The following is a 27,343-nucleotide window of genomic DNA, read 5'->3' as shown; positions in this document are numbered from 1 at the left end:
CCAACCTTTTCATTGTATTATTGGTTTCCTCTGTTGAGTTTGGACTTGGGTGGGTGGAACTGAGTTCAGTGTTAAGATTTTACATGCATGCAGAAAATAATGTTGCTTTGCACTAAATATCTGGTTGAAAAGGGAAGTGAGAAAGCTGTGTAAAATGTAGAGCAGGGGCACAAGCATACATGAATTGTGCCACTTGCTGAGTAAGATTTTTACAACAGTTACAGTGAGAGTTTAACTGCATGAGGACACGCCTAAAGGCTTTTAAAACTTGCCTCCTTGTAGTTTTGCCACAGAAATATTGCAAATTAAAGAAAAACATAGAAAGGAAACTTAAAATTGTCATATACAGCAACTACATTTAGGCCTAGCTCCAACATAACACTAAGTTTGTGATCCGTCATCTTTACATGATAATTTGTATGTCAGAACATCCACGGGTCTTTGGGGAAAATGAAGCATGTTTCCCTTGATTAATGCAGAGACATGTTCACGTGATCTTGCAGAGAAAGCAAATGGAATATCCCACGTGAGCTTCTTTATCCACTACGCTTAAATTTAGGAGATTGGATCTTAATATCAGGTAGGGAAACAAGACATTGCAAAATAGACCAGGGAAAGCTGCAAAATAGCAGTTGGGGGTTGCTTTTTGAGAACATTGGTCTGATGATCTAAGGCAGCAGTCCCCAACCTTTTTGGGACCAGGGACCGGTCTCGTGGAAAACAATTTTTCCATGGACCGGGGTGGGGGGATGGGAGCGGGCCGCAGTAGGGGTGTGGGAACCCCCCTTACCTTGGTTCCGCGGGGGGGGGAAGCAATCCGTCCCTCCCCCCCTGGAATCCTCGCCGGCCCTGGCCGGCTCCAGCTGCTGGCGGACTTCTGGCCGCTGGGAGGCAAATGGCGTCCGCCATTTGCATCCCTGTTCTTCAAGTAATCAGCTACATAAAGATTTATGTAGCCTATTACTTGAAGAACAGGGACGCCATTTGCGTCCCAGTGGCCGGAAGACACGGAGCAGAGCCAGCCAGGGCCAGCTAGGATTCCGGGGAGGGGGGGGCAGATCGTCCCCCCCCCCCCGGTGGACCCAAGGTAAGGGGGGTTCCCACACCCCTACTGCGGTCCGGTTCCTAACAGGCCACAGACCGGGACCGGTCCGCGGACTGGGGGTTGGGGACCCCTGATCTAAGGGACCAGTTCATAGGCTGGTTATGTCATGATTGCAGTCAGTGTTTCCATTGGGTCTGCAGAACATTCCCAAATAAGCAGTTGAGTTGAGTCCAAAACTAACTACATAGGTAGGGGAGGAGGAAATTTCTGAGAGGAGTGAGTGATTTAATCAGGGCTTCCTAAATCAACAAATGGAAACTGGTGTTTGTTTACTGTTGTAATTTCCTTATTGCTATTTGTAGAAAGGCATTAGACAACTTGAAACTGTTTCTTTTAAATCCTCCTCTTTGAGAATGGTTAGCTATTACTAGCAGCTTGGTGGTTTCAATATCGTTAAAAGATATTTGAGGCCAGATTTTATCCTTTTAAAAAAATGAATTCTGCCGCACTTGGGATGTGTTTTGGCCATTATATGAACCTGCAGAAATGTAAAATTCACTGTGGCTTATAGTCGACTTTAAGATGGATGGAATAGACAAACCATTATTTGGAGCTGATAACATGATCAGCTCAGAAGCCTTAATAATATAGCTTCCTGGTCTTACAGAATTTGTTTTTGGAGCTTCAAGCTAGTTGTATAAAACCATGATGGCTGCATTCAGCGCTACATGTACAGTTCAGGGTAGAGGGAAATGAAGGCATTGCTTGGACAGTGGTAGGAGGAATTAGGACTGTTTAGCCATGCATATGACCTACAATAATGCCAATAGCATGTCTCTTGCCCTAGGAATGCGACATGAGGGCTTGTTTGATTTGGAGTGTTTTGTATTGTTCAGTGTGTGTACAACAGGAGAAGCACAGTCCCATGTGTCAGTCTCTAGAGTAGGGCTGAGCAGAAGGTAGATTGGGATCTATTGGTAGATCCCTGGGTGATTTTCAGTAAATTAGGAAGCGTTTCTGACTCCCTGTTGTTTAACAATAGCAAAAACAAAATATGGTGGAGTTTTGTGCCTGAACTAGGCTGCTGAAATGGAGAAAGCTTAGGGGAATTTGAGAGTGGATTTGTATGTAAAAGGACCACAAGCTCAGTTCTGGCACTACAACCAATTCCTAGGCTGAGCATGTTGCTCAGGCACACCCTGTTCCATAATTCTTAGTGAATGTCCTTCTCTCCCCAGCCCACCACCACTATTTTGCACCTGCTAGATCTCAGGGTTTTAGTAAAAAAAAAACCTAGGGTGCAATTCTATGCATGTTTAGACAGAAGAAAGTCCTACAACTCCCAGTATTCCCAGCCAGACTTTAGTAGATCTGGCAAGCCTGAAGTCTAGCCAGCCCTGCTCTTGAGTGTTCTAGGTTTTTCACAAGAGGACATGCAGGGGGCATCATAAAGAAAAAGGAGAAGCAACACATACTAGTGCTCAGGAATTTAAAAACACACACCACATTATACCGTTTGGTGTGCTTTGAAAATTATCACGTATTTTTTTAAAAATGCGAGCACCAAGGTTTTGCTTCTCTCAAATACATGTTTGTTTTGCTTTTCTGGGTCCTTCCTCTCCCCCTCTTCCAGCAGATCTTCCTTCCTACCCTCTTTTGAAATAATTAGTTGGATCCAAAGGTTTTGTTCGAGAATGAAAGAGGCTTCCGCTTGTGGAAGGACCCCTTCTGTGAGCGGAAGTTGCTTTTGTTTATGGAACAAAACCTTTGGATCCAACCCAGTGTATCTGAACCGACACGATGGGCTCTAATGATATTGTAAGGTTGACCTGAGTTTCCACTCTTCTCCCCTCCTTCCAGATTGCAGATTTTGGCTTGTCAAAATGGCGCATGGTATCCATGTCACTATCTCGAAGTGAGAAATCAATGCCTGAAGGAGGGACTATCATCTACATGCCGCCGGAAGATTATGATTGCAATCAAAAATCACGTGCAAGTGTAAAGCATGATATATATAGGTATTTAAATTTTATTATGGGATTAAGAACGGGCACATTCATGTGTTGTATATTTGTTTTACTCCTCCTATATTGGTCATTGCAAATATAGTGTACCAGACACATTGGAATCTGAGGTTATAAGCTCTTACCATATCAGTCTCAAATTTGCATGGAATAACTTTTGACTCCTGTCTGAAAGATAAAGCCAATATACCTGTGTCTGTTTGGAGACTAAACTTACCCAGTTTTTAAATCACATGTTTATTTTGGTGCTTTTATTCTATTGTGTGTCATCTTGAATATCCCCTCCACTCCCGTTGAAAGGCTACGAACAAATTCACTCAGTAACAGTTTTTGCACCTTGCCACTGCAGCCAATTTCCAGTGGCAAGACTGCTCTAAGTTTTCAAAATGTCTTTTAAAGTCCCTATAAGGCTTGATTCACACGTGCACGTTCCTCAGTAGATGATTTGCAACATGCAGTGATGGCTTCCATGAGGGAAGCTATTGAGAATGCATGTCTGAATTGGCTTTAAGGCCTTCTGTGACATGTACATTTGAACAGTTGAGTTCGCCATTGAGCTGCAGGTACACACACACACACACACACATATGTATCTTTGCTGTTGTGCTATAGGCCACTGAGTGTCATTTCCAATGGTATGCCCTCTTATAAGTACTGCTCGAGTGAGGAGGCGGATATGGGGAGAGGCCACCCAGCCTCCTTGCTTTTTGTGACAGTCCCCTTGTCTCTCTCATCTTAGAAGTTTACAGGGGCACAATTTGGCTAGGTTTACTGGAAGTCAAGGAAATGCAGCTTGCAGTGGAAGCTGGTGGCTCCAATATCGGGGGGAGGTGGATCCGCTCCAGATTTCAGTCAGAACCAGTCAGCACTCTAAAGGAGCTATCCAAGCTCCCCACTGACATTGGAGCCTGGGGTTTCCACTGGACGCTTGTGGATTTCATGAGGGGTCCCTTGTCCCATAACCGAAGTGCTGCTTTTGTAAGCATACAAACATCAAAACATTACATCAAAATGAGTTACCTCCAAGAGCCCAAGGTCTCAACATGGGGGCTCTCCAAATATTTTCCATACGCATGTGTTCACAATGGCTGTATCCAGACATCATGATAATTCCTGGTTAACAGGACAGGAATTAACTTTGGTGAGCCTCAGGCTCATGTGGTTCCCTTTCCTCCTCTGCTGCGGCCATGAGGATGTGTTCAGAAGCATTCGCCTCCATTTTAGACTAACTGCAGTTTAGAGTTGAGCTCGAATCCTGATCTTAACTGTGGTTTGTTGAAAGAAGCCAGTTTCATAACCCATGGTTGTAATTTGGCTTGTTTCAAACAAACCATAGTTCAGATTAACAGTTTATCAGGTACAGATGAAATGACAAGCTCTGGTTAATCAAAAGTGAAACTCTTCCTCGTGGCTTCACTGGATGAGGAGAGGGGAGGGGCCAGTGTTAAGCGCAAGGCTCACTGTGGTTCATCATGATGTCAGAACACAGCCAATAAGACTGCTCTTAAAGTATCTTCTGAACAACCCCCCCCCCCCCGCATCTGCATTGTCCCCAAGAGAGCCTAAGAATATTCATTCCTTTAGGCTGCAGTTCTGTGGTCCCTCAGAAGGCATTCTAGAGGTCATAGGATAACTGCTTCCAAGGTCTGGAAGAGAAGAAGAGAAGACTGAGGGGAAATATGATAGCTCTCTTCAAATACTTGAAAGGTTGTTCCAGAGAGGAAGGCCAGGATCTCTTCTCCATCATCCCAGAGTGCAGGACACGGAATAATGGGCTCAAGTGACAGGAAGCCAGATTCCGGCTGAACATCAGGAAAAACTTCCTGACTGCTAGAGCAATATGACGATGGAACCATACGACGATGGAACCAATGACCTAGGGAGGTAGTGGGCTCTCCCACACTGGAGGCATTCAAGATGAGGCTGGACAGTCATCTGTCAGGGATGCTTTGACTTGGATTCCTGCATTGAGCAGGGGGTTGGACTCGATGGTCTTATAGGCCCCTTCCAACCCTACTTTTCTGTGATTCTAAGTCCACCCTCAGAAAGGGAGATCTGACCTTAGATGCCTCCCCCAGTCCACACAGAAATCTCTGCAGCCCCTATTGCTACAATGTCAGCAGAGGCAAAAGGGGCAGGGGAGTTTGGGGGATGTCTTGGGCAGATTGGGGGAGGCTTTGTATCCACAGGATCCAAAGCTCTCCTCGTCTCCAGCCACAGCCATGTCACCGGAGGAAATATACAGTGGCCTTGGAACTGGCATACATTATTTCCCTCCCATTGATTGCAATGGTAGGGGAGATTATAAAACCACAACAGTCTGAACAGGAAGGGAGGGAGGACCATGTTTCCCCTCCCTCTCCTCCACCTTGCCAGCATAAGTCTGACAGGCTTTGGATAAGGCAGATCATCCACCTTAGGACTTCCCTGCTACCTGCAGCATGATTGCCTTGTTAATATGCCAGAGGCACTTGAGCCAACCAGTATTAGAACAGATATATTCAATGAATTATTTGCATTTTATGGAGGTTATTTTATCTTGGCAGAAAATATGGAACTGATTTACATTAATGTGTGTTTTTGCTTTGAACAGTTATGCCATTATTATGTGGGAAGTGATGTCAAGAAAACAGCCGTTTGAAGGTCAGACTCTTTTCTTTAGTGTCACTGTAGAATTCTATGTAGGAGCCACGCTTGGGCTAACATGCAGCAAGTGTGGAAAGTTGGGCGATTGAAAAAATGCAAACTGTAACTTAAAAAAAAAATCGTTCTTTCCCCCTTTGGGCTTGTAATTTCCCCCTTTTGTCTTTCAATTAAATAAATGATGCTATGAAAATTTGGGAGGTAGGGTAGGTGGTGTGCTTTGTCAGATTAACAAAGAAGAGCTTTGCTAGCAGTGGAGGGTGTTTCCAGATGTGGATTTTATTGTGCAATCACCCTGCCTCAAGCATGGAATTTTACAAGGGCTCCAGATGATGTCTTCCATCTGTAACCCTCCCAAGGTTCCCAACACTTCTTCCATCTTTTTTGTTACCACAGAAAATCCGTTATAAAGAGGGAAAGACAGAATAGTGGCACGATGACTTTTGATCGGTAGTGCTAGGGGCCGTCCCTCTGGAAGCACCCATAATATAATCTAAAATGCCAAGTATTATCGCTGCATTCACCTGTGTTTTCACTACTGGATAAGAAATACATGTATTTCTAATAAGTGCATAATATCTACTTTGACAGATGTTATAAACCCCTTGCAGATTATGTATAGCGTGTCACAAGGAAAGCGTCCGGACACAAGTGAAGAATATTTTTCCCTTGACATTCCTCACCGAGGGTTGATGCTGTCATTAATGGAATCTGGCTGGGCGCAAAATCCAGACGAAAGGCCTTCTTTTTCCAGTGAGTTTCCCATTTGACATGACAGGGTCAGGAGCTTGGCAGGTATCTCTAAACTCTGCTGCTGCATAATCAGTGGAGGCCTGTGGCTCCAACGTCAGTGGGGTGGTGAATCCACGCCGGGTTTCAGTCAGAACTAATCTGAACTCTAAAACTATCCAAGGTATGAAGCCAAGATGCAAAGCACCTTGGATAGCTCTTTTAGAGTTCTGACTGGTTCTGACTGAAACCTGGAGTGGATTTACTTCCCCACTGACATCAGAGCCACCAGTCTCCACTGTGCACAATGTCTGTTCATTTCATTCTGTTCAAAGCATACCTGTTGGCCCCTATGTGAGCCCAATTGGATGGGTTTGCACTCCCCCTGAAGGAGCAGGTGCATAACTTGGGAGTACTCCTAGATCCATCCCTGCAACTGGAGCCCCAGGTGGACTTCGTGGCCCGGAGTACTTGGGGCCAGCTTCTGCTGATCCGCCAGCTACACCCTTTCGTGGACAGGGATAACCTAGCCACAGTAAGGCACGTGCTGTTAACTTCCTGATTAGACTACTGCAATGCACTTTACATGGGGCTGCCCTTGAAGATGACTTGGAAGTTACAGCTAGTGCAAAATGCAGCAGCTAGACTGCTGAGCGGAACGTGTCATAAAGATCATGTAACACCAGTTTTAAAGGAATTGCACTGGCTGCCAATATGCTTCCGGTAAGAATTCAAGGTTCTGGTAATGACATTTAAAGCCCTAAGTGGTGTGGGACCTTGATATTTGTGGGAGCGTCTCCCCCTATATATGCCTGCCCAAGGATTGAGATCTGTTGGAGGGGCCCTCCTCTGTGTCCCACCATACACTATGGTGGGACATGGGAGAGGGCTATCTTTGCTGTGGCACCTCGGTTGTGGAATGCCTTCCTCTTGGAGACCTGATTAGTGTAGACATTGGTTTCATTTCAGCACCAAGTTAAAACATGGCCTTTCACCAAAGCCTTTGAGGGCTAATTGAATTCCCTAAAGTTGCATACTGTTTTAGCTGTTTTGTTGTTTTAGATTTTTAAATTAGTATTAGCTTGTTTAATGGTTTAATATGTTTTTAGCTGTTTAAATTATTGTTTTATACTGTTTAAATAGTTTTTATCTGTACACCACCCTGAGATCTTAATGATATAGGGAGGGATGCAAATGTTTTAAATAAATAAATTGAAGTGAATGGAAGGTGTACATCATCAGTGTGCTTAGTAGATTTATTTATTTATTTATTAAATTTATTAATCGCCCATCTGACTGGTCACCCAGCCACTCTGGGCGATGTACAACACACCATAAAACAATTTAAAACAATAAAATTTTACCATAATTTTTTTTTTAAAAAAAAATACCCTAACCCACCCCAAATGCCTGCCTGAACAACCACGTTTTTAATGCACGACGGAAGCTCATTAAAGAGGGGGCATGACGGAGTTCCCTAGGGAGGGAGTTCCACAGAGTGGGGGCCACCACAGAAAAGGCCCTCTCCCTCATCCCCACCGGTCTAGCTGTCCTGGCTGATGGGACAGAGAGAAGGCCATCCGAGGCTGATCTTGTTAAGCGGCCTGTCTGGTGCTGCTGGAGGCGCTCCTTAAGATAGGCTGGGCCGGAACCATATAGGGTTTTAAAGGTCAAAATCAACACCTTGAATTTGGCCCGGAAAACAACTGGTAACCAGTGCAACTCCTTCAGCACTGGAGTGATGTGATCTCGCCGGCGGCTGCCTTTAATCAGGCGAGCCGCCGCGTTCTGTACCAGCTGCAGTTTCCGCACCGTCTTCAAGGGTAACCCCACGTAGAGCGCATTACAGTAGTCTAAACAAGAGGAGACCAGGGCATGTGCTACCGATGGGAGCAGATGGTCGGGAAGGAAGGGGTGCAGCCGCCGTATCAGATGGAGTTGATACAGCGCTGTCCGGCTCACAGCTGACACCTGAGCCTCCATGGACAGCTGGGAGTCCAAAATGACCCCCAGGCTGCGGACCTGGGCTTTCAAGGGTAGCTGTACCCCATTCAACACCAGGTCAACATCCCCCAGCCTCCTCTTGTCTCCCACCAAAAGTACCTCGGTCTTGTCAGGGTTGAGCTTCAGCTTATTCCTCCCCATCCAGCCACTCACCGTCTCCAGACATTTGGACAGGGATTCTACGGCCAACCTTGGTGAAGATTTGAATGAGAGGTAGAGCTGCGTGTCATCCGCATATTGATGACACTGCACCCCAAACCTCCTGATGATAGCCCCCAGTGGCTTCACATAGATGTTAAATAGCATCGGGGAGAGGATGGAACCCTGTGGCACCCCACAAGTAAGTGGCCACGAGTCCGAAACCTCCTCTCCCAGTGCTACCCTCTGGTACCTGCCGGAGAGGAAGGACCGGAACCACCGCAATACAGTGTCTCCAATGCCCAACCCCTCCAGGCGGTCCAGGAGGATACCGTGGTCAACGGTATCAAAAGCCGCTGAGAGGTCGAGGAGAACAAGGAAGGAGCATTCACCCCTATCCAGAGCCCTCCTCATATCATCCACCAAGGCGACCAAGGCCGTTTCTGTCCCATGCCCAGGCCTGAAGCCCGACTGAAATGGGTCTAGATAATCAGTTTCTTCCAAGTGTGCCTTCAACTGCACCGCCACCACCCGCTCAATCACCTTGCCCAAAAATGGCAGATTTGAGACTGGGCGAAAGTTGTTCAGAACTTGAGGATCCAAGGAGGGCTTCTTTAAGAGCGGTCTTATCACTGCCTCCTTGAGGGCTGATGGCATCACTCCCTCCTCAAGGGAGGCGTTCACCACCGCCTTGATCCCCTAGTAGATTGTTCAACCTAGAAGGCAATTCTGGAAGTGTATCAAGCATTGGTTGGCCACACCTAATCTATATGTATCACAGTTCTAGTCCATGATTCCCATGGGCTGTGTTAATCCCCACCCAGTGAATGGACCTATTTCTATTCTGCAGTGTTGCTCTTGCAATTGCAGGTGGAAAGTTTAAGATAATCTGTTAATTGAGGCTTCACTAAATGAAGCAATTTTCCTCCTCATGTGTCCTAATACCTGAATGAGGCAATAATCACTGTTATTCCCATTTTACAGATGGGAAAGCAAGGCTGCTAGGGAAAGTGAAAAGAAAAGACAGAAACAGAGGAAGTAGAAGACAAAAGATCAAAAAAGAAAAGTAAAGATGCAGGAAAAGGACCGTTACAAGTCTCCTCCATCATACATAGGATTGGGATAGAACTGTTTTTATTGCTAATAATAATATTTAACATTTATATACCACTTTGGCATTCAAACCTCTTTAAATGCAGCTTCCTACAACAAGCTGGATCAAACTCCCTATAACATTTCTAATTTGAAGAATGGGAGATGCCTGGGCATCAAAATGCTTAACCTTGAAAAAGTCTGTGTCAAGTAGATGTTTTGGTGTTTGGATTCAGGATGTTGTACAGAGACTTGTATCATGTAATAATCATACTTTTGAAATGGAGAGTAATAATGAGATTATAATCTAGAGTATCTTTTATTAGTATAGTATATATTAAAAAGTCAGCTGAGCCCAGCTCTGTCACCACTAATGTCTCAGTATTCTAGAATTAGAATAGTATAGAATCATTGTATGTGAATTCAGATTTCTTCTGCAGAATTGCTGGGGCATATCTCACTTTTTGGTATCAGTTTCTGTTCTTGCAAATTATGGATTTGTTGAAAGATAATCCTGTTTTGACATTTCAAGAAACAGCGTGTAATAGACCAGTGTGGTTTCAAGGCCTTTTGAAGCCTATCTTGAATGCCTATCTTTCACATTAGAAAGACAGGTCACTATTATTTTTTCCTTACTCTAGGCTATGACATACTGGCTTGTCTAAGGCCTCCTAGAGTGTTTGTTACCGAAACAAGGTTTTGAAGTGAGGACTTTCTGGTTCATCCTTTGGGCTTTATGCTACAGAAGTATTCATTGAAATATTTCTGAAGGTACATAACTGTCATTTAACATTGCAACAAGAGCCTTCATATTGAATTGTATTTGAGGTCACATCAAATATTACATAGAACTCCTATGTGTACAGACATTTATTTTAATTAAGGGGAGGAATTAAAACTTGGGGTTGCACACAGTGACGTGGTTTGCACATAATACCAACCCATGCTTTATTAACCGATAGTCTGTTGCCCACCCAGGGTTTATCTGACAGATGATCAAACAAACCAGTTTTTGTTTTCTCAGTCCCTGGGTTGCCTTTGCGGCACTGCCGTACAGTGGCTGTGGGGGGGGTTTTACCACCCTTACCTGCCACCTCTGTAGCCTGGTGAAACAATACCAGTTCTGGGTTCAAAACCAGTTCTGGGTTCACGTGTAACAACAACTCACGGTTTAAACAACCCAGAGTTCCCAACCCATGGGCTCTCTTTCTGGGTTATTCATTGTTAACAAACTATGGTTTGTTAGCACCACTGCGTTTACACATGACAACCCAGAATTCAGCATCTGTTATGTGTGAGCCAGGTCAGTGTCTTGCTTTTAAGATCTTGTCTTTTTTCAGCTTAAGGTGGAAGATATTTTTATAACATGCAAGCACTGTTAATGTAGTCTGTTAAAGGTTGAACACCCCTGGCAACTCTGCCCATTGTTTGAGCAAGCAGGTATCAAAGTCCAGTATGACTGGATTTTTTCCCTTTAATATTATGGAACATTTTGAAATCAAATACATTTTTGGAAAGAACAATATCAAGATTCACCCAGCCCCAACTTCACACATAAGCAAGGCTCATGAATTGGCTAAGCTTTTAAAAGTTGGAACAGTTTCTTCTCTATTGTATGGAGCTGGGTGCATAATGCATTGGTAAGTGCAGGTTAAAATGATGAACATATAAAAATAATATAAAAGTTATATCAAGGATACTGGTTTAAAGTAGGGCTGTTGAACTTCTTTCAGCCCAAGGGCTGAATTCCATTTCAGAGAAGCTCGAAAGGACCATTGGCTTTTCTACATGAGGCTTTTAACCCGCACCTTTACCAAGGCTTCTGCTCCCAGATTCTTTGCGGGATTAAGCTGGGCTCCTTTACATGCGTTTTTTCCCCCGCGTTTTTTCTCTCTGCCTTTCTATACATTTCATTACACAACCACTAGGTGGCACTTTGGTGTAGCAGAATTGTGCAATTACACGAGGCTTCTATAACACCATTGAGAAAAATACCAGACTTTCCTTGTGATATGAACGTATAAAGAAATGCAGTAACAGTTGCTAAGCATGGGAGAGGCCCTGGAGGATTACAATGTCATGTAAAGCACCCACAAGCCACCGTGAGTGAGCAGTCACGAGTGCACAGTAGAAAGGCTCCATGTTCTGGTGGTGTGCAGGGCTGAAAGCAAAAGGGGGCTGGGCCAAAGACAAAAGGGCTGGCGCCAAAAATCCAGCATCTTTTAGCTTAAAGCTTTTACTGCAGGTCACTAAGCCTTAGGAGAGGCATTTCATCCTCTTAGAATGGGGCAAAGCTCCACAAAGCTGGGAACCATCAAACGATCAGTGGTCAGGGGAAGGGAATAGGGCCTGCAGAAGGAGGCATGGTTATCTAGGAACCCCAGAACAACCAGATTGGGTCTCTAGGCAGGCCAGATTTGGCATTTGGGCCTAAGGTTCTACTCCCCTGGTTTAAAGTTATACAGTCAGTGTAATCTTCCTCATTTCTCAATGTAAGTGTATTTAGTAGTGCTGTGCCAAAAATTTCAATTCTTCCATTTTTGGCATGGGGGGAGCACAAATTCTGGCAAAATTGGCTGGGAGAGGTGAGAATTTCAGAGAATTTTCTCCTTGGGGAGGGAAACAGGATTTCCACATACCTTTTTGAGTGCAGGCAATTCTTGGGGGGGCTTCTGTCTATTTTTTATTTTTTTAAAACACCCCATACACTTTCAGGAGCCCAAGACTCTTCTCCAGCCCAGCAGTTCTTTCTGAACTCCCAGGAGGCCATGTGACCTCTCCCTCTCCAATAGGCATTCAGGAAGAACTCACAGATGGAGAAGAGTCCTGGGCTCCTGCAAGTGCAGGGGGTGTTTTGTTTTTAAAAAATAGAAAGAAGACCCCTCAAGAATCACCGACACTTAAAATAGGTATGTGGAAACCCTGTCCCCCTTCCCAAGGAGAAAGTTCTCCAAAATTTCCCCTCCCTGTGAAAGAGGCAGAAAAAGAATGCCTCTTTCACAGGGAGAGAAAAAGTTCCTGAAAATAGGGGGCAGGATTCTGCACAGCACTAATATTTAGTTGGCTACCTCTTATATTTTAATATACTTCTGCTTTGCCCCTTTTATTTTATTTTTATTTTAGTCCTGCATGTAATATTTGACTAAGATATGTACCTTTTTAACCTTCCAATAACGATACTTTTTCCTGGTCCCCTCCTCCAAAATATGTAGTAATGGTTCTATTGCAACTTATTTGTGCTTTCAAGCAAAAGCCTTGTCTGCTGTCTTTTGTTAAATGTGGAAATAACTGGTCTCTATTGCACTCCTGCTTCCTTTGATTTGGCAATAGTCTATGTAAAAGTTGAAAAGTTTAGTTTCCTGAATCGCCATCGTTTCTTTGAGTCAACCCTAAAACAGCCCATGGGTTGTGTGGTTGGCTTGTCAACCACCCCAACAGCCCACCCTTGCCGGGTTCACATGTAACGAGAAGCTATGGCGTGCCCCCACCATGCCCAAATTTTTTAAATGGGCACCGCAAGAAGAAGCCATGCAGGGGAATTCACCTACGGTAGCTTCTTGTTATGTGAGAACCAAGTCACTGACAAATCACTGTATGGAGCCTATAAATCAGCATTCCCCAGCCAAGTTCCCTCCAGGTGATACTGGGTTCCAGCTCTTATCATCCCTGACCCATGGCCATACTACCTGGGGATGATTGGAGTTGTAGCCCACAACATCTGGTGGGACCCCAGGTTGGGGAAGAGTGCTATAAATAGTAGGAAGGCTGCTGTAAAAACTAGGCCTTTTGTTCTTTGCCTTGTCAACAGTGTAATAATTTGGGCTGTGGCTTCTACCTCAGGCTACTGACCACATGGACCTAGAAGGTCCAGATTCAGATAGAGACTTCTCCAGACACCTCCATTCCAAAGGGGGTGGGACAAGTAATATATTCCATTAAAATCTGATTGGCCAGAGCAATCACATCAGTTTCCAGAAGGAAACAGCAGGCCCCTGGTGCCATCTTCCTTTACTCTCTGGATGTGGGCCAAATAAGGAGGTGTTGGGGCTGCTCTGATCAGTTTCAGTATGGGCTGTATTGATGTGGCCCAACGCAGGCTTGCAGGGCTCTTAATTTGCAGGGGTTAAACTGGGGCAGCTGTTTCGAATTTGCATTGGGTGGAGTCCCTGAAATATTTTTTTGGGGGGGGGCATAGTATGGCAGAGGCGGCTTCCCATTCTCCCCCCTTCTTTTCTTATTCTGTTCCTTAACTGTCTAAAAACCACCAAGCCTTTGAGTGGATAGAAGCATGGCAGTAGTAGCTAGAGCCTGGCCTGACTTATTCTGCTCCTGCTAAAATGACCAACAGAGCTTGCGCCTCTTCATCAGCTAAAGAAGGAGGACAGCAGGCCCTGCCCAACACCACGACAAGCGCCCCCTCCAGAACATACCCACCCTGAAACATTTTGGGCCTGAAATCCCCTCGCCACCGCCGCCGCCTCCAAGTTAGTGAGCAACCAATTTGGGGGAAGTTCACTACGGCCCTATTTGCAGAAGCTTTGGAGATGGTTGTGTGGCAATATTACCTGTGCTAAAGCGAAAGGAACACATTGGCACGGCTGGGTTGGTGGATCCCTTAATACTGATTCATGAAAATGGGTGTACCTAAAAGCAGCACTTCACGTTGAATGTTGACCCAAGTTTTTAAACAATTGTGTGGGGTCTTTTATTTCTACCAGATGCAAGTATGCCTATTGTTTATCAGGGATTGACTAGTTCAGAGGAGGTTTTTGAAGCAGGGAGAGCGATATCCTTAAAACAGGCTTTATGGAGGATGTGTCTCTTTTTCATAAATGTGATTTCATAGTTCAGTGACTACTAATGCTCTAGAACTGAGTATCCTGTTGTTGTTGTTGTTTAGGATGCTTAATAGAGCTTGAACCTGTACTGAGAACCTTTGATGAGATCCTTATGCTTCAAGCAGTGATAGAGTTAAAGAAAGCCAAAGTAAGTATTCATTATAACATAATATGAAAATACACAACTGAGAATTATCTGTCCATAAAAAGGAACATGATCACCATGTAACTGAAGCAAGGAAGTTGTATACCTCTGCCTATATAGCTGTGGTGCACCCCTGATTGATACAAGCCTGCTAATGTCTCTTTCAGTCTCAGTACGACTGGCGATGTGTTCGCTTGCCTAGCAGCATGTCCAGTGATGAATCAATATCTCTAAATATACCAGTACATCCTAGCCAACAGGAGGTAACACAACCTTTTCTATTGCTGTTGTTGTCTTATAATTATCATCATTCTTGTCATTTATATGATACTTCGAAAACTCTAAAGTACTTCACATGCTTTATCTTCCTTCATTGTGTTGAGATATTTATTTATTATATTTCTGTACTGCCCAGTAGCCGAAGCTGTCTGTTTAAAAAACATATTCTCAGGATCACGTAGAGAGCAGTCCTGTGGTCCCTGGGCAAGTGTTCCAGGGACCATAGTATGGCTTGGGTTCCCCCCTCCGAGGCTGAAGACAGTGCTCTGGCCTCAGAAGGGGAGTCGTAGATCTGCCCCTCCATCCCCTCACAGCCGATGTGGAGAACCACACCAGCTTCCTCTCCAAGGGTGGAAAACCGACCTCAGAGAAGGGATAAAGGGGGTGTTCTGCTGAGCAGGTAGGAGAGGAGACTGGAGAGGCCAGGGTGCCATTCATCCTGACCCTCCTCCAGCCTGCTTCCCTCCCCCTCTGAAGCGCCCTTGCTAGGTGGACTGAAAAGTTCAGAGGATGGTGAGGCAAAGATTGCTTCTGCTGCTTCTCCCACCCTGCTGGCTTCAGCCCAGCAGGGCGTAGAATGTCTGAGACCTCTGAGGTCAGGGGCTTTCAAGCGATGAGGCCGCAGTCCATAGGATTGCGCCCTTAAAATGGTTTAGTTACCCCTTCGATCATTCTATCATGCACAGGGCCCAAACTCAGTTGTAGAGCACATGATTTGCATGTTGAAGGCCCCACGTTCAATCTTTGGCACCTCCGGGTAGGGATGAGAAAGATTCCTGCTGCCAGTCAGCGTAGACAGCGCTGAACTAGGTGTCTGCTAGTGGTCTGACTCAGAATGAGGCAGCGTTTTATGTTCCCAAACTCAAAAAGTGCAAAAAGCTGAATTTATTGTGCCTTTTAAGTTATTCAACTAGTGCTATGCCAAATTATTCGGTCTGGACTTCGTTCTTTTTGGATGGGGGGGGGGCATCCCCACCCCCAAGAATTAGATTAATCATTGCAGGCAGGAATCTCAGAATTTTTAGGTAGGGTTGGGCTTACCTTTAAAGATAAGGCTGCTGAGGGTTCCTTTTCCTTTCCTTTCCTTTTTTTACAGGAAAAAAAGATCCACTGTAATTTCAGACGACGACTAGGCTGCCCTTAGCGACCCAGCAACATTCCCTTTCTAATGTGGGACGGAACGCCCCATGAGAACGATGCTATGACATGACATGGTGTCATTCACATGGGTGTTCTCGGGGAAGAGAGGGCATGTCTGTCCCCATTTTGCCCTGAAAGTTGCCAGTATTCTCTCTCACCTTCCAGTGGAACAAATGGTCCCATTAAAGAACATAAGAGGAGCCCTGCTGGATCAGACCAAGGGTCCATCTAGTTCAGCATCCTGTTCACACAGTGGCCAACCAGCTGTCGAACCCACAAGCAAGGCATGAGCGCAACAGCACCCTCCCACCCCTGTTCCCCAGCAACTGGTGTACTCACTGCTTCTAGTACTGGAGGTGGCACATAGCCATCAGGACTAGTAACCATTCATAGCCTTTTCCTCCAGGAATTTGTCCAACCACCTTTTAAAGCCATCCAAACTGGTGGCCATCATAGAATCATAGAATAGTAGGGTTGGAAGGGGCCTACAAGGCCATCGAGTCCAACCCCCTGCTCAATGCAGGAATCCAAGTCAGAGCATCCCTGACAAATGGCTGTCCAGCCTCGTCTTGAAGGCCTCCAGTGTGGGAGAGCCCACCACCTCCCCAGGTAATTGGTTCCATTGCCGTATTGCTCTGACACTCAGGAAGTTTTTCCTGATGTTCAGTCGGAATCTGGCTTCCTGTAACTTGAGCCCATTATTCCGTGTCCTGCACTCTGGGATGATCAAGAAGAGATCCTGGCCTTCTTCTCTGTGACAACCTTTCAAGTACTTGAAGAGCGCTATCATATCTCCCCTCAGTCTTCTCTTCTCAAGGCTAAACATGCCCAGTTCTTTCAGTCTCTCTTCATAGGGCTTTGTTTCCAGTCCCCTGATCATCTTTGTTGCCCTCCTTTGAACCCTCTCCAGCTTGTCTGCATCCTTCTTAAAGTGTGGTGCCCAGAACTGGACACAGTACTCCAGATGAGGCCTAACCAGTGCTGAGTAGAGGGGAACTAGTACTTCCCGGGATTTGGAAGCGATGCTTCTATGAATGCAGCCCAAAATAGCATTTGCCTTTTTTGCAGCCACATCACATTGTTGGCTCATATTCAGCTTGTGATCGACGACAATTCCAAGATCCTTCTCGCTCGTAGTGTGGTTGAGCCACGTATCCCCCATCTTGTAACTGTGCATTTGGTTTCTTTTTCCTAGGTGCAGAACTTGGCATTTGTCCCTATTAAATGCCATTCTGTTGTTTTCTGCCCAGCACTCCAGTCTATCCAGATCACTTTGAATTTTGTTTCTGTCTTCCAAAGTATTAGCTATCCCTCCCAATTTTGTGTCATCTGCAAATTTGATCAGCATTCCCTGCACCTCCTCCTCCAAGTCATTAATAAAAATATTGAAGAGCACTGGGCCCAGGACTGAGCCCTGCGGTACCCCACTCGTTACCTCTCCCCAGCTTGAGAAGGTCCCATTGATAAGCACTCTTTGAGTCCGATTCTGTAGCCAACTGTGGATCCACCGGATCGTTGTTTCATCTAGCCCACTTCGAGCTAGTTTGCTCATCAGGATACCATGGGGCACTTTGTCGAAAGCTTTGCTGAAGTCGAGGTATATGATGTCTACAGCATTCCCACGGTCTACAAGGGAGGTGACTTGATCAAAAAATGAGATCAGATTTGTCTGGCAGGACTTGTTTTTGACAAATCCATGTTGGCTTCGAGTAATCACTGCATTGTTGTCAAGGTGCTTCCAGATGGATTGCTTTATGATCTGCTCCAGAATTTTCCCAGGGATTGATGTCAGACTGACTGGTCTGTAGTTCCCAGGTTCCTCCTTTTTACCCTTTTTGAAGATAGGGACAACGTTAGCCCTCCTCCAGTCATCTGGCACTTCCCCGGTCCTCCATGATTTCTCAAAGAGAATAGACAGCGGTTCTGAGAGCTCTTCTGCCAGTTCCTTTATGACTCTAGGATGCAGTTCATCTGGCCCTGGAGATTTGAACTCATTCAAAGTAATGAGGTGTTCCTTGACCATATGCCTGTCGATCTCAAGCTGCAATCCTGCCCCTTCAGCCTGTACTTCGCCTTTCCCAGGGGGGTCATAGACCCTCTTTTGGGAGAAGACTGAGCCAAAGTAGGAATTGAGCACCTCTGCCTTTTCTTTGTCCTCTGTTATCATTTTGCCATCCTTATTTAATAGCTGAACAACCATTTCTTTCCTCTGCCTTTTACTATGCACGTAGCTGAAGAAAGCCTTTTTGTTGTTTTTAGCATCCCTCGCTAACCTCACCTCGTTCTCCGCTTTAGCCTTCCTGACGCCATCCCTGCAATTCTGTGCTACCTGCCTGTACTCTTCCTTTGTTACTTGGCCTTCTTTCCACTTCCTATATGTGTCCTTTTTTGTTTTCAGGTCATCCCTAAGCTTTTTGTGAAGCCACATTGGCTTCTTCTGTTGTCTTCCACCTTTTCTTCTTGTTGGAATTGTTTGTGATTGTGCCTTGAGAATTTCCTTTTTTAAAAGTTCCCACCCATCTTGGACTCCTTTTCTCGCTAGCATTGCTTGCCATGGGACCTTACTGATCATTGTTCTGAGTTTATTAAAATCAGCTTTCCTAAAATCCAGGGTACGCGTTTGAGTACACTCGGCTTTTGCTTCCCTTAGAACCAAGAACTCAAGTACAACATGGTCGCTTTCCCCCAGAGTTCCTGTAACTGCTACTTTATCCACTAAGTCATCTCTGTTGGTTAGGATCAAGTCAAGGATAGCCGATCCTCTAGTTCCTTCCTCTACTTTCTGTAGGAGGAAGTTATCCGCCACACAAGTCAGGAATTTCCTGGAGGGGCCATGTTTTGCAGAATTTGTCTCCCAACAAATATCGGGGAAATTGAAGTCCCCCATTACTACTACATCATGCTTCCTTAAAACATTGGCTATTTGCTTTTCAAAAGTTTCATCCTTGGCTTCTCCTTGATTGGGTGGCCGGTAGTAGACTCCGACCACCAGGTTCCTTTTATTCTTTGCTCCATTTATTTCAACCCCGATGCTCTCGATGGGGCTACCAAGCTCCTCCTCCTGTATTTCTGTGCAGAGATATGTATTTTTCACATACAGTGCAACCCCGCCTCCCTTTCTGTTCCTCCTGTTCTTTTTGAACAAGTTATATCCTTCAACTGCTGTATTCCAGTCATGAGAGTCATCCCACCAAGTCTCAGTTATACCTATCAAGTCATAATTTCCCTCCTGTATTAAGAGTTCAAGTTCGTTCTGTTTGTTTCCCATACTCTGGGCATTAGTATATAGACATCGAAGACCATGTGCTTCATAGTCTGGCTTTCTTCCTACATGTGTCTGAAGACTATTATTGGGCGCTATCAGCGCTGTTCTCTCCATTGCAGTGCATGCGCCTACGTCCATTGTTACCCCCAACATTACATCTCCCTTCCCCGTAGGATTCAGTTTAAAGCCCTCCTGATGAAGTTCTTCATGCTGTGGCCAAACACATTCTTCCCAGCCTTTGTGAGGTGCAACCCATCCCTAGCCAACAGCCCATCTTCCAGGAAGTATAGCCCGTGGTCCCAGAATCCAAATCTCTCTCGTCGGCACCACCTTCGTAGCCAGTCATTCACCCGGAGTATTTTTCGTTCCCTTTCTATCCCTCTTCTAACTACTGGAAGGATGGATGAGAAAACGATCTGGGCCCCAAAGTTCTTGAGTTTCCTTCCCAAAGCTTCAAAGTCTGACGTGATCTCTTCGTAGCTCCGCTTGGCGGTATCATTTGTTCCCACATGGATGAGAAGAAAGGGATACCTGTCAGTGGGCTTTATGAGTGCAGGCAACCTTTCAGTCACGTCTCTAATCTGTCCTCCCGGGAGACAACATACCTGGCGAGTCCACGGGTCTTCGCGACATACTTGGGTCTCGATCCCACGCAGCAAGGAGTCTCCCACTACTACCACTCTTCTCTTCTTCTTCTTGTAGGCCTGGGTTTCATCGCCTCTGTTTGACTGACCTTTAGCCTCTTGCTCACTCTCATGCAGGTTCCCCTGTGATTCTTCCTCTGCAGGCTGTCCTCCAGTCTCATCTGCAAGTACCTGGAATCGGTTCCACAGCTCCACCGCTTCCACTGGTGCAGAGTGGCGTCTAGTTCTTCTTCTCCTAACTGTCACCGTTTTCCAAGGAGTATCCTCTACTCCATTTTTCTTCACCTCAGCATTTCCCACTGCCTCATCTTGCTGTTGCTCTTCAAGCTTCTGGTCTGCCCTTTGCTGCTGTAGTTCCCCCATTCTGTCCAAGAACTCTTCGTGTTCTCTTATTCCCCGGAGGGTTGACAGTCGCCGCTCCAGTCCACTTACTTTTTCCTCCAGCAGCGTGATCAACTTGCACTTGTTGCAGGTGTAGGCCATGTTGTTCTCAGGCAAGAAAACAAACATTGCACACACCTTGCAGGTCACCACCACTGGAGAGTCTTGTCCTTCCATAGCCTCTTTTCCCTTTTTGTGTCTAGCTTTGTGATTGTTCTAGACTAGCCTGTGCCTGCTCCTCTACTCAGTAGAGGTTAAAAGCAGAGTCCCACTGGTGTGAAAGTGTGTGCTCTTAGCCTCTGTCTCCTTTGTCTCCTTTGTCTCTTCAACCACTGCAACTCCCCTGGCCAACTCCTGTTTGCTCCCCCTGTTCGCTCGCTCTGTTCGCTCGCTCTCTGGGAGCTTGCCTGCTTCTGTAGTCCCTGGACCAGCTGGAGCAGCTTGCTCTGCTCTGCTCTGCTCTGCTCAGCTGGGAGGCGGGAAACAGACTGAAGCTTCCCGCCCAGTCAGCTGCTGGGAGTACTCAGGCCACACCCCTCCAATTCAGTTGGAGCTCTCAGAAGCTCCTGGTGAGCTCACAGCCAGTCAGAAGGATAAAGGGCAGCGCCCTGGGCTTCCTGCAACCCACTTACCTCTTAGCCTCTGTCTCCTTTGTCTCTTCAACCACTGCAACTCCCCTGGCCAACTCCTGTTTGCTCCCCCTGTTCGCTCGCTCTGGTCGCTCGCTCTCTGGGAGCTTGCCTGCTTCTGTAGTCCCTGGACCAGCTGGAGCAGCTTGCTCTGCTCTGCTCTGCTCAGCTGGGAGGCGGGAAACCAAGATCACTAGATCTTGTGGTAGCAAATTCCATAGTTTAGCTATGCACAGTGTGAAGACGTACTTCCTTTTCTCTGTCCTGAATCTCCCACCAATCAGCTTCATAGGATGACCCTGGGTTCTAGTATTTTGAGAGAGGAACAAAAATGTCTCTAAAGGGAGGGGAAATGTCAATCTGGCCTCACATTCAGTTCCTACTTATGGGTTAAGTGAGAATTTGAATCTGCATTGGTGTTTGGGAGTATAGAACTAAGGAATGACCATTCTGAATTAACTTTACAAAAAAACAGAAGGGTCTATCCCCAGAGAATGCAGGGAATACTACTGAAAGATCAAAGCTCCAGGTGCTAGAAATACTTTTTTTGCAGAAACATGAAGACTTGTGATGGACCTTTAGGTTTTCGGTGATTTAAAAAGAATATCCATTCATTGCTTGGAGCTAATGCTATATAGAGACTTTCTATATGAGGCTTTTATTGTGCACTCATGATTGCTCACTCATGGTAATTCGTCCTTTACGCGACGTCGTCATTTTCCAGGGCTTCTCCCACTCTTTTCAGCCATTACCCCAGCTTTTTTTAGATCGAGGAAAGTGTGGTATGATGTAGAATTGCCGGATGGAGACCATTGTATATTTGCATAATTCCACTGTACCACAGCACCATCTAGTGGTTGTGTAATGAAACATACAGAGCGGCAGAGAAAGAAACCCTCCAGGGAAAAACACATGTAAAGGAGCCAATCTTAATCCTGCAAAGAATCCGGAAACAGAAGCCTTGGTAAAGATTCAGGTTAAAAGCCTCATGTAGAAAAGGCCATATTCTGTCCATCATGAAAAGTATCTTGCTTGAATCAAATAAGGAATTTGTGTTGTTTGGCCAATAAGCTTTTTTTGGCACCTAATCATTGTGGAGTAGAAGGGTGTGATTGTATGTGTGTGTGACACCTACAATCCAATGCAACAGCTTTCTTAGGCCTGAACCATGTCCACCCTCTGCCCCAAAGACACATTCTGAAAGTCAGAGCTTTGCTGTGCAAAGACACCCCCCCCACACACACACACACACATCATGCCCACGATAACCACTGAAAGTTCCCATTGCCTGCTACTTAGAGCAGAGGGAAAACTTCAGGATGGAGGAGGAGGAAAGTGATATAACCATCACTGTTTAATCCATTTCCTATGTGATTATGTTCATCTCAGGAAGCCTGTGACTCTGCATCCCAAAATGACAGACGACTTCTACAAAGTGTTCTCCAGGATACGTCAAAACAGAGCAACGTCCTTTCGGAAGGTATGGGATGGCCTTGACTTAGTACAGTTTTGATTCATGGTAATTGGGTATTAATGTGGTGGCAACTTTAAGTATGGAGCAGCTAGGTGGTGCTTTTCTGGTCCAATGAATGTTAATAGAAGGGTTTGGACCAAAGTGAAGGGAGAAGGAAGGGTTGGATTGATAACACATTAGCCAGGACAGGTTGCTTAGATAGAAAGCAAGCATCCTACAATCTTCGGTGTTCTGTTTAGGCTGTTTCCAGGCTAGCATATGGGTGCCAAATAAATATGTTTTAAATAATAAATAAAGTTAAATAGGTCTGTCTGTCTACAGAGTCAAACTAATTAAGTGTAGCAGGAAAGATCATTAGTTCATTATGTTTTATAGGACAGGTGTGGGCACAAAGTAATGTATAAAAGGATACAAACTGGTTGAACAAGGAATGGAAGTTTTAAGGGGAAAGTTTAGGGATCATAATACAGCAGGTTTGTCCTGTCTGTCTACCTCTGAGCAAGCCAGTTTGGTCTTCATTCTAGCTGTTTATCTTGCATAGAAGGTGACTTTTTTTAAAATTCTTATACTCCTTTGAGTGAAACAAATTGAAAACCTGGGCCTGAAATAACAGGCAGTGCAAGATTACAGAGCACCCCACCTGCCCTAAAACAGAATAGTACAGAGCCCACTACAAGCCGTAAAGAAAAGATTACAGAGTCCCACAAGCCTTAAAAGAAATATTAGAGCCCACCCCAAGCCTTAAGAAAAAGATTATAGAGCCCAGAGACCACCCCAAGCCTTACAATAAATGTTGAAGAGTTCAGAGACTACCCCAAGAAATGTTACTGAGCCCAGAGATCACCTCATGCCTTAAAAAGAAAATAAAGAGCCCAAGAAGCCTTAAAAAAACAAAAAACCCTGCCTTCTGGCTGATGTTCCTGTCTGCTAAGGGTCTGGATTCAAGCTGGGTGGATGGCTGGCACAGGCCACAGCACTGGCAGACCAGTCACTCATTCATATTCATTCTCTCAGGCAGACAGACAGATATACATACAGTACTGTGCAAAAGTCTTAGGCCACCATTAGATTTGTTGTTTTAGCAATGGTATAATGACCATATATAATTATTTCTCAGTCTCTTCATTAGAATACAACCAGAAAATACAGGAAATTTATATGCAGTATTCAACAATAGAAAACAAATCAGAAAAAACGGTTTCCATAGGCTAAAGTGGCAAGTATTTAGTGTGACCTCCCCTTACACTAGAGTAACAGCAGGCGCCTGGCCAGGAATGGTCTCCATGGAAGGGTTGCAGCCAAGAAACCACTTTTGCGGAAGGGGAACCGGGTGAAAAGGCTAAGATATGCTAAAGCTCACAAAGATTGGAATGAGGATCAGTGGAAAAGAGTATTATGGAGTGATGAATCCAAGTTTGAAATTTTGGGGTCCAATCGTCGACAGTATGTGAGAAGAAGAGTTGGAGAGAGATGGACGAATGAGTGCTTGCGGCCTTCAGTGAAACATGGTGGAGGGTCTGTCCTGGTTTGGGGCTGTATTTCTGCCAGTGGTGTTGGCGATCTTGTCCTTATTGATGGGATCATGAATGCTGAAAAGTACAGACAGGTTTTAATTCATCATGCCGTTCCTTCTGGAAAGCGCCTGATTGGGAATGGTTTCATTTTTCAGCATGATAACGATCCCAAGCACACTGCTAATGCAGTGAAATCATATTTAGTGAGGAAAACAGCTGATAAAACACCGACAGTCATGGACTGGCCTCCACAGAGTCCAGACCTGAATATTATAGAGGCAGTATGGGATTACCTGGACAGGGAAAGAAATAAAAGACAACCTACATCTAAAGAAGAACTCTGGGAAGTGCTGAAAGAAGCCTGGTATAATATACCAGAAGATTACTTCAGAAAACTTCAGGATAGTCTCCCCAAAAGAGTTCAAGATGTGCATAGAGCCAAGGGAGGTCACACTAAATACTGACTTTTGCCTGTATGTATTTCCTGTATTTTCTGTTTGTATCTTAATACAGAGACCGGAAAATAATTACGGATGGTCATTAAAACTTTGCTAAAACAACAAAGCTGGTGGTGGCCTAAGACTTTTGCACAGTACTGTATATATATACACACACACACACACACACACACAGAGAGACATGTGCACACACACCCACACACAAACACACACAGTTAGCTGGTAGTTCACAAAAGTGGAGCCTCCCTTGCCCTGCTGAGCTGCTTGAAAGTGCTCTGCTCTTGGCAAAGAACAGCCCTGCCCAGTTTGCTTTCTTCCTCTGTTCTGCTCACAGCATTCCAAAAATAAACACCGGAGATTGGCTATGGGCAGGCTCCTTATTGCCCATTTCTAGCTTTAATCCCTGCAACTGAAGGACAACAACCAGGAGCCGGAGTATGTCCATATATGGCATCCAGACAGGGCATTGCAGTCCACTGCCATGCCTGAAGGCATTCTGTGCCTGCTTCCCAGCAACACTGCCCTGAGGAGGAGGAGGAGTGGGAGGAGGATAATGCAAGCAGGAGGAGGTATGCCCAGCTTTGCTCTGAAGCTTGGGCATGCTCAGTTTATCAAGGCCTGTGGTGGGAAACAAGGAGAGAAGAGGAAAGAGAAGAGGAGAAAAGGAAACTGTGCATGCAGGTGTTTGCAGGGGGAAATGGGTATTCTTTCTTGTCTCTGGGGAGTTTGACTAGGAGGGCTCTGCCCCCGCCCCAATAGCCCTACTGTGACTGGGCACAGCTGTATAATTCCAGAATTATACCCCAGCCTCCTCTGTAACATGGAAAGAGGTCCTGGGTCACACCTCCCAGATTATGTGCAACCCAGCGTAGGGCAGCAAAATGCCTTGGGTCATCCTTGGTGAGCCCCTCAATTTACGGGCTGTGGTCACACTAAAAAAAACACACATATCTACTTGACATAACTCCATGCATCTTCAACGGATTTCAGTATCTCATCACCCATTCTGGCAGAGCCATTGATGGCAATAGAGGAGCTTAGCCAAAGGTTTGGCCCAACTTTTTCCAGCAACTTTGGTTTTTTGTCAGGAGGGAAAGGGGAGAAGAGCTTAGATGAACCCTGTCTAGCAAGGTAAATCTGATACATTCTGGGGGGCGGGGTCAGGGTTTACCCAGCCACCAAAAGAGTTCCTGAAGAGTTCCTTAAGTTTTTCTTCCTTTTAGAAAGAAGGAAAGGTTTGATGCCACTTGAAGTGGGGGCTGAGCTCCAGTCAGCAACCCAGTGGCTGTCGCTGTCCTACAGAATGCCTAAATGGGAATGACGCTATGTCATGATGCAGCATCATTCCCAGTGGAACGTTCAGTGGTATTGCTGTTGTTTTTTAAATGATGACTTCCTCCACAATAACCTTCCTGTTAAGGCATTCTAGATGCCCAGGACCAGTGCCAGCACCTGGCCTTAGGGGGCCTCTGGAGTAGGGATGGGCGGATTCCCTACCTTCCGGTCCATGGGGAATCCACCCGCAGGGGGGAGGCGATCCGTTCCTCCCCCCAGAATTGTCTTCGGCCGGCTCCGCTCTGCGGTGATTCCGGCCAGCTCCAAAGTGCCGCCATGCCATATCGCTGGCTGAAGGGGACTTGACCGTGGGCGTCCAGGACGCCATTTGCGGCCATAAAGGCCTTAGTTTAAGGTAAATGCAGCCGTAAATCGAGCTTCTGCTAAGTACTTCTTTGTGTGATAAATAAAGACCAGCTGTGTTTGAGGCCTGCTGATTCCATCCGTCATTCCTCCTACCTATACAAAAACATATTCATAAAACAATAAGAAAGAATACACCGTTATTGTGCTGTAAAGAAACTTGCATCAAGCCAGTAAGGGAGAATACAACATTGCTGTGTTATAAAGGCCTAATCGTACCAAAAATAACCAACAGCAAATATTATTTGTGTATGTGTGTATTAACTACGTAGATAAAATATTTTATTAGATTTTGTTCTGTTTATATTTATTATTACCAGTAAGCCCAGCCCAGTTGTTTTGTTGCTATATTTTTAAGGGTTGGTTTGGTCAGCTAAGAAAAAGTGTCAAAACTTATCCTGTGTGCATCCAAGCTTTTAGGAACAGCTAAAATGGTTTTGGGTGGGATCCTGGTCATTACATGCAAAATAACGTGTTGGTTCTGGGTTTGTTTTGTTTTGTGTGGTTGTTTTTAGTTTGGTGTGAAGTCCAATTCAGCATACTTTTTTCTTCTTCATTAAAGGTAGTGATGACTCTTTGGGTGTGCCACATTCGCTGGTTAGCTGCATCTTGCTGCCTCCAAATATTGAGCCTTCTGCATCTCGACAGAGCTCTTCCTCATCCACCACAAATAGTTCTAATTCATCAAATTCCATGCCATGCATGCTGCAGCCATCAGGATCTAAATCAGGTACACAGGTGGTGTCTCTGCATCCCACCCATATGATAGTTTAAGTATTTATTAGCAGGATATTGTAATACAGTATGCTGTGCAATGTATCTAAATTGAGTCTGGGAAATGATGCAACTCGTGCAAATTCACATGCATTACCCGTGTTGCATGTTTGATTATGCTCCTGTGAATGAATTTATGTGGTCATTTATGACTAGAAAATCTAGCTATGCAATTTTCCCCTGGTGACGCTTCCTTGTGAATGCACACTGTACAATTCTTATAAAGTTCTTTACGTTGTGGAGTAGGCCAGAATATGAATCTTTCTATCGTTGCCATTTATCCATACTTCGTATTCTGAAGAACTGTAGATTGGACTAGGCTACATATCACTGTAGAATAATTGGTTTGTGAATCCTGTTAAACAATAATGCCGGTGATTATTACACTAAGTGTTCTGATGTTACTTTACCACATTATATTTAACGTAT

The 27,343-nt window shown here is 45.2% G+C and overlaps 2 protein-coding genes across 4 annotated transcripts in view; one reads left to right on the top strand and one right to left on the bottom strand.

The window, feature by feature from the left end:
* Nucleotides 1–27,343, bottom strand: part of LOC146346798 (uncharacterized) — a 257,087-nt gene that overhangs the window by 153,643 nt on the left and 76,101 nt on the right. Inside the window, exon 6 of one of the 2 annotated variants that reach the window (XM_084849181.1) lies at nucleotides 25,940–26,236. The exons of the other annotated variant lie outside the window; for it this stretch is intronic. Within the exon in view, the coding sequence (XP_084705307.1) occupies nucleotides 25,940–26,236 (297 nt within the window). The remainder of the gene's footprint in view (nucleotides 1–25,939; nucleotides 26,237–27,343) is intronic. 2 annotated transcript variants of the gene reach the window in all.
* Nucleotides 1–27,343, top strand: part of RIPK2 (receptor interacting serine/threonine kinase 2) — a 49,464-nt gene that overhangs the window by 15,928 nt on the left and 6,193 nt on the right. Inside the window, exons 5-11 of one of the 2 annotated variants that reach the window (XM_084849176.1) lie at nucleotides 2,906–3,063; nucleotides 5,663–5,712; nucleotides 6,304–6,465; nucleotides 14,576–14,661; nucleotides 14,826–14,921; nucleotides 22,386–22,476; nucleotides 26,703–26,870. In XM_084849176.1, coding sequence (XP_084705302.1) covers nucleotides 2,906–3,063; nucleotides 5,663–5,712; nucleotides 6,304–6,465; nucleotides 14,576–14,661; nucleotides 14,826–14,921; nucleotides 22,386–22,476; nucleotides 26,703–26,870 — 811 coding nt within the window. The remainder of the gene's footprint in view (nucleotides 1–2,905; nucleotides 3,064–5,662; nucleotides 5,713–6,303; nucleotides 6,466–14,575; nucleotides 14,662–14,825; nucleotides 14,922–22,385; nucleotides 22,477–26,702; nucleotides 26,871–27,343) is intronic. The other variant, XM_084849177.1, reaches the window with a different exon arrangement.

The sequence above is a fragment of the Heloderma suspectum genome, chromosome 4 (assembly GCF_057233095.1).
Source record: "Heloderma suspectum isolate Gila_16-S chromosome 4, 16-S_ref, whole genome shotgun sequence".
Taxonomy (NCBI): domain Eukaryota; kingdom Metazoa; phylum Chordata; class Lepidosauria; order Squamata; family Helodermatidae; genus Heloderma; species Heloderma suspectum.
This window is presented reverse-complemented; position numbering and strand designations above follow the sequence as displayed.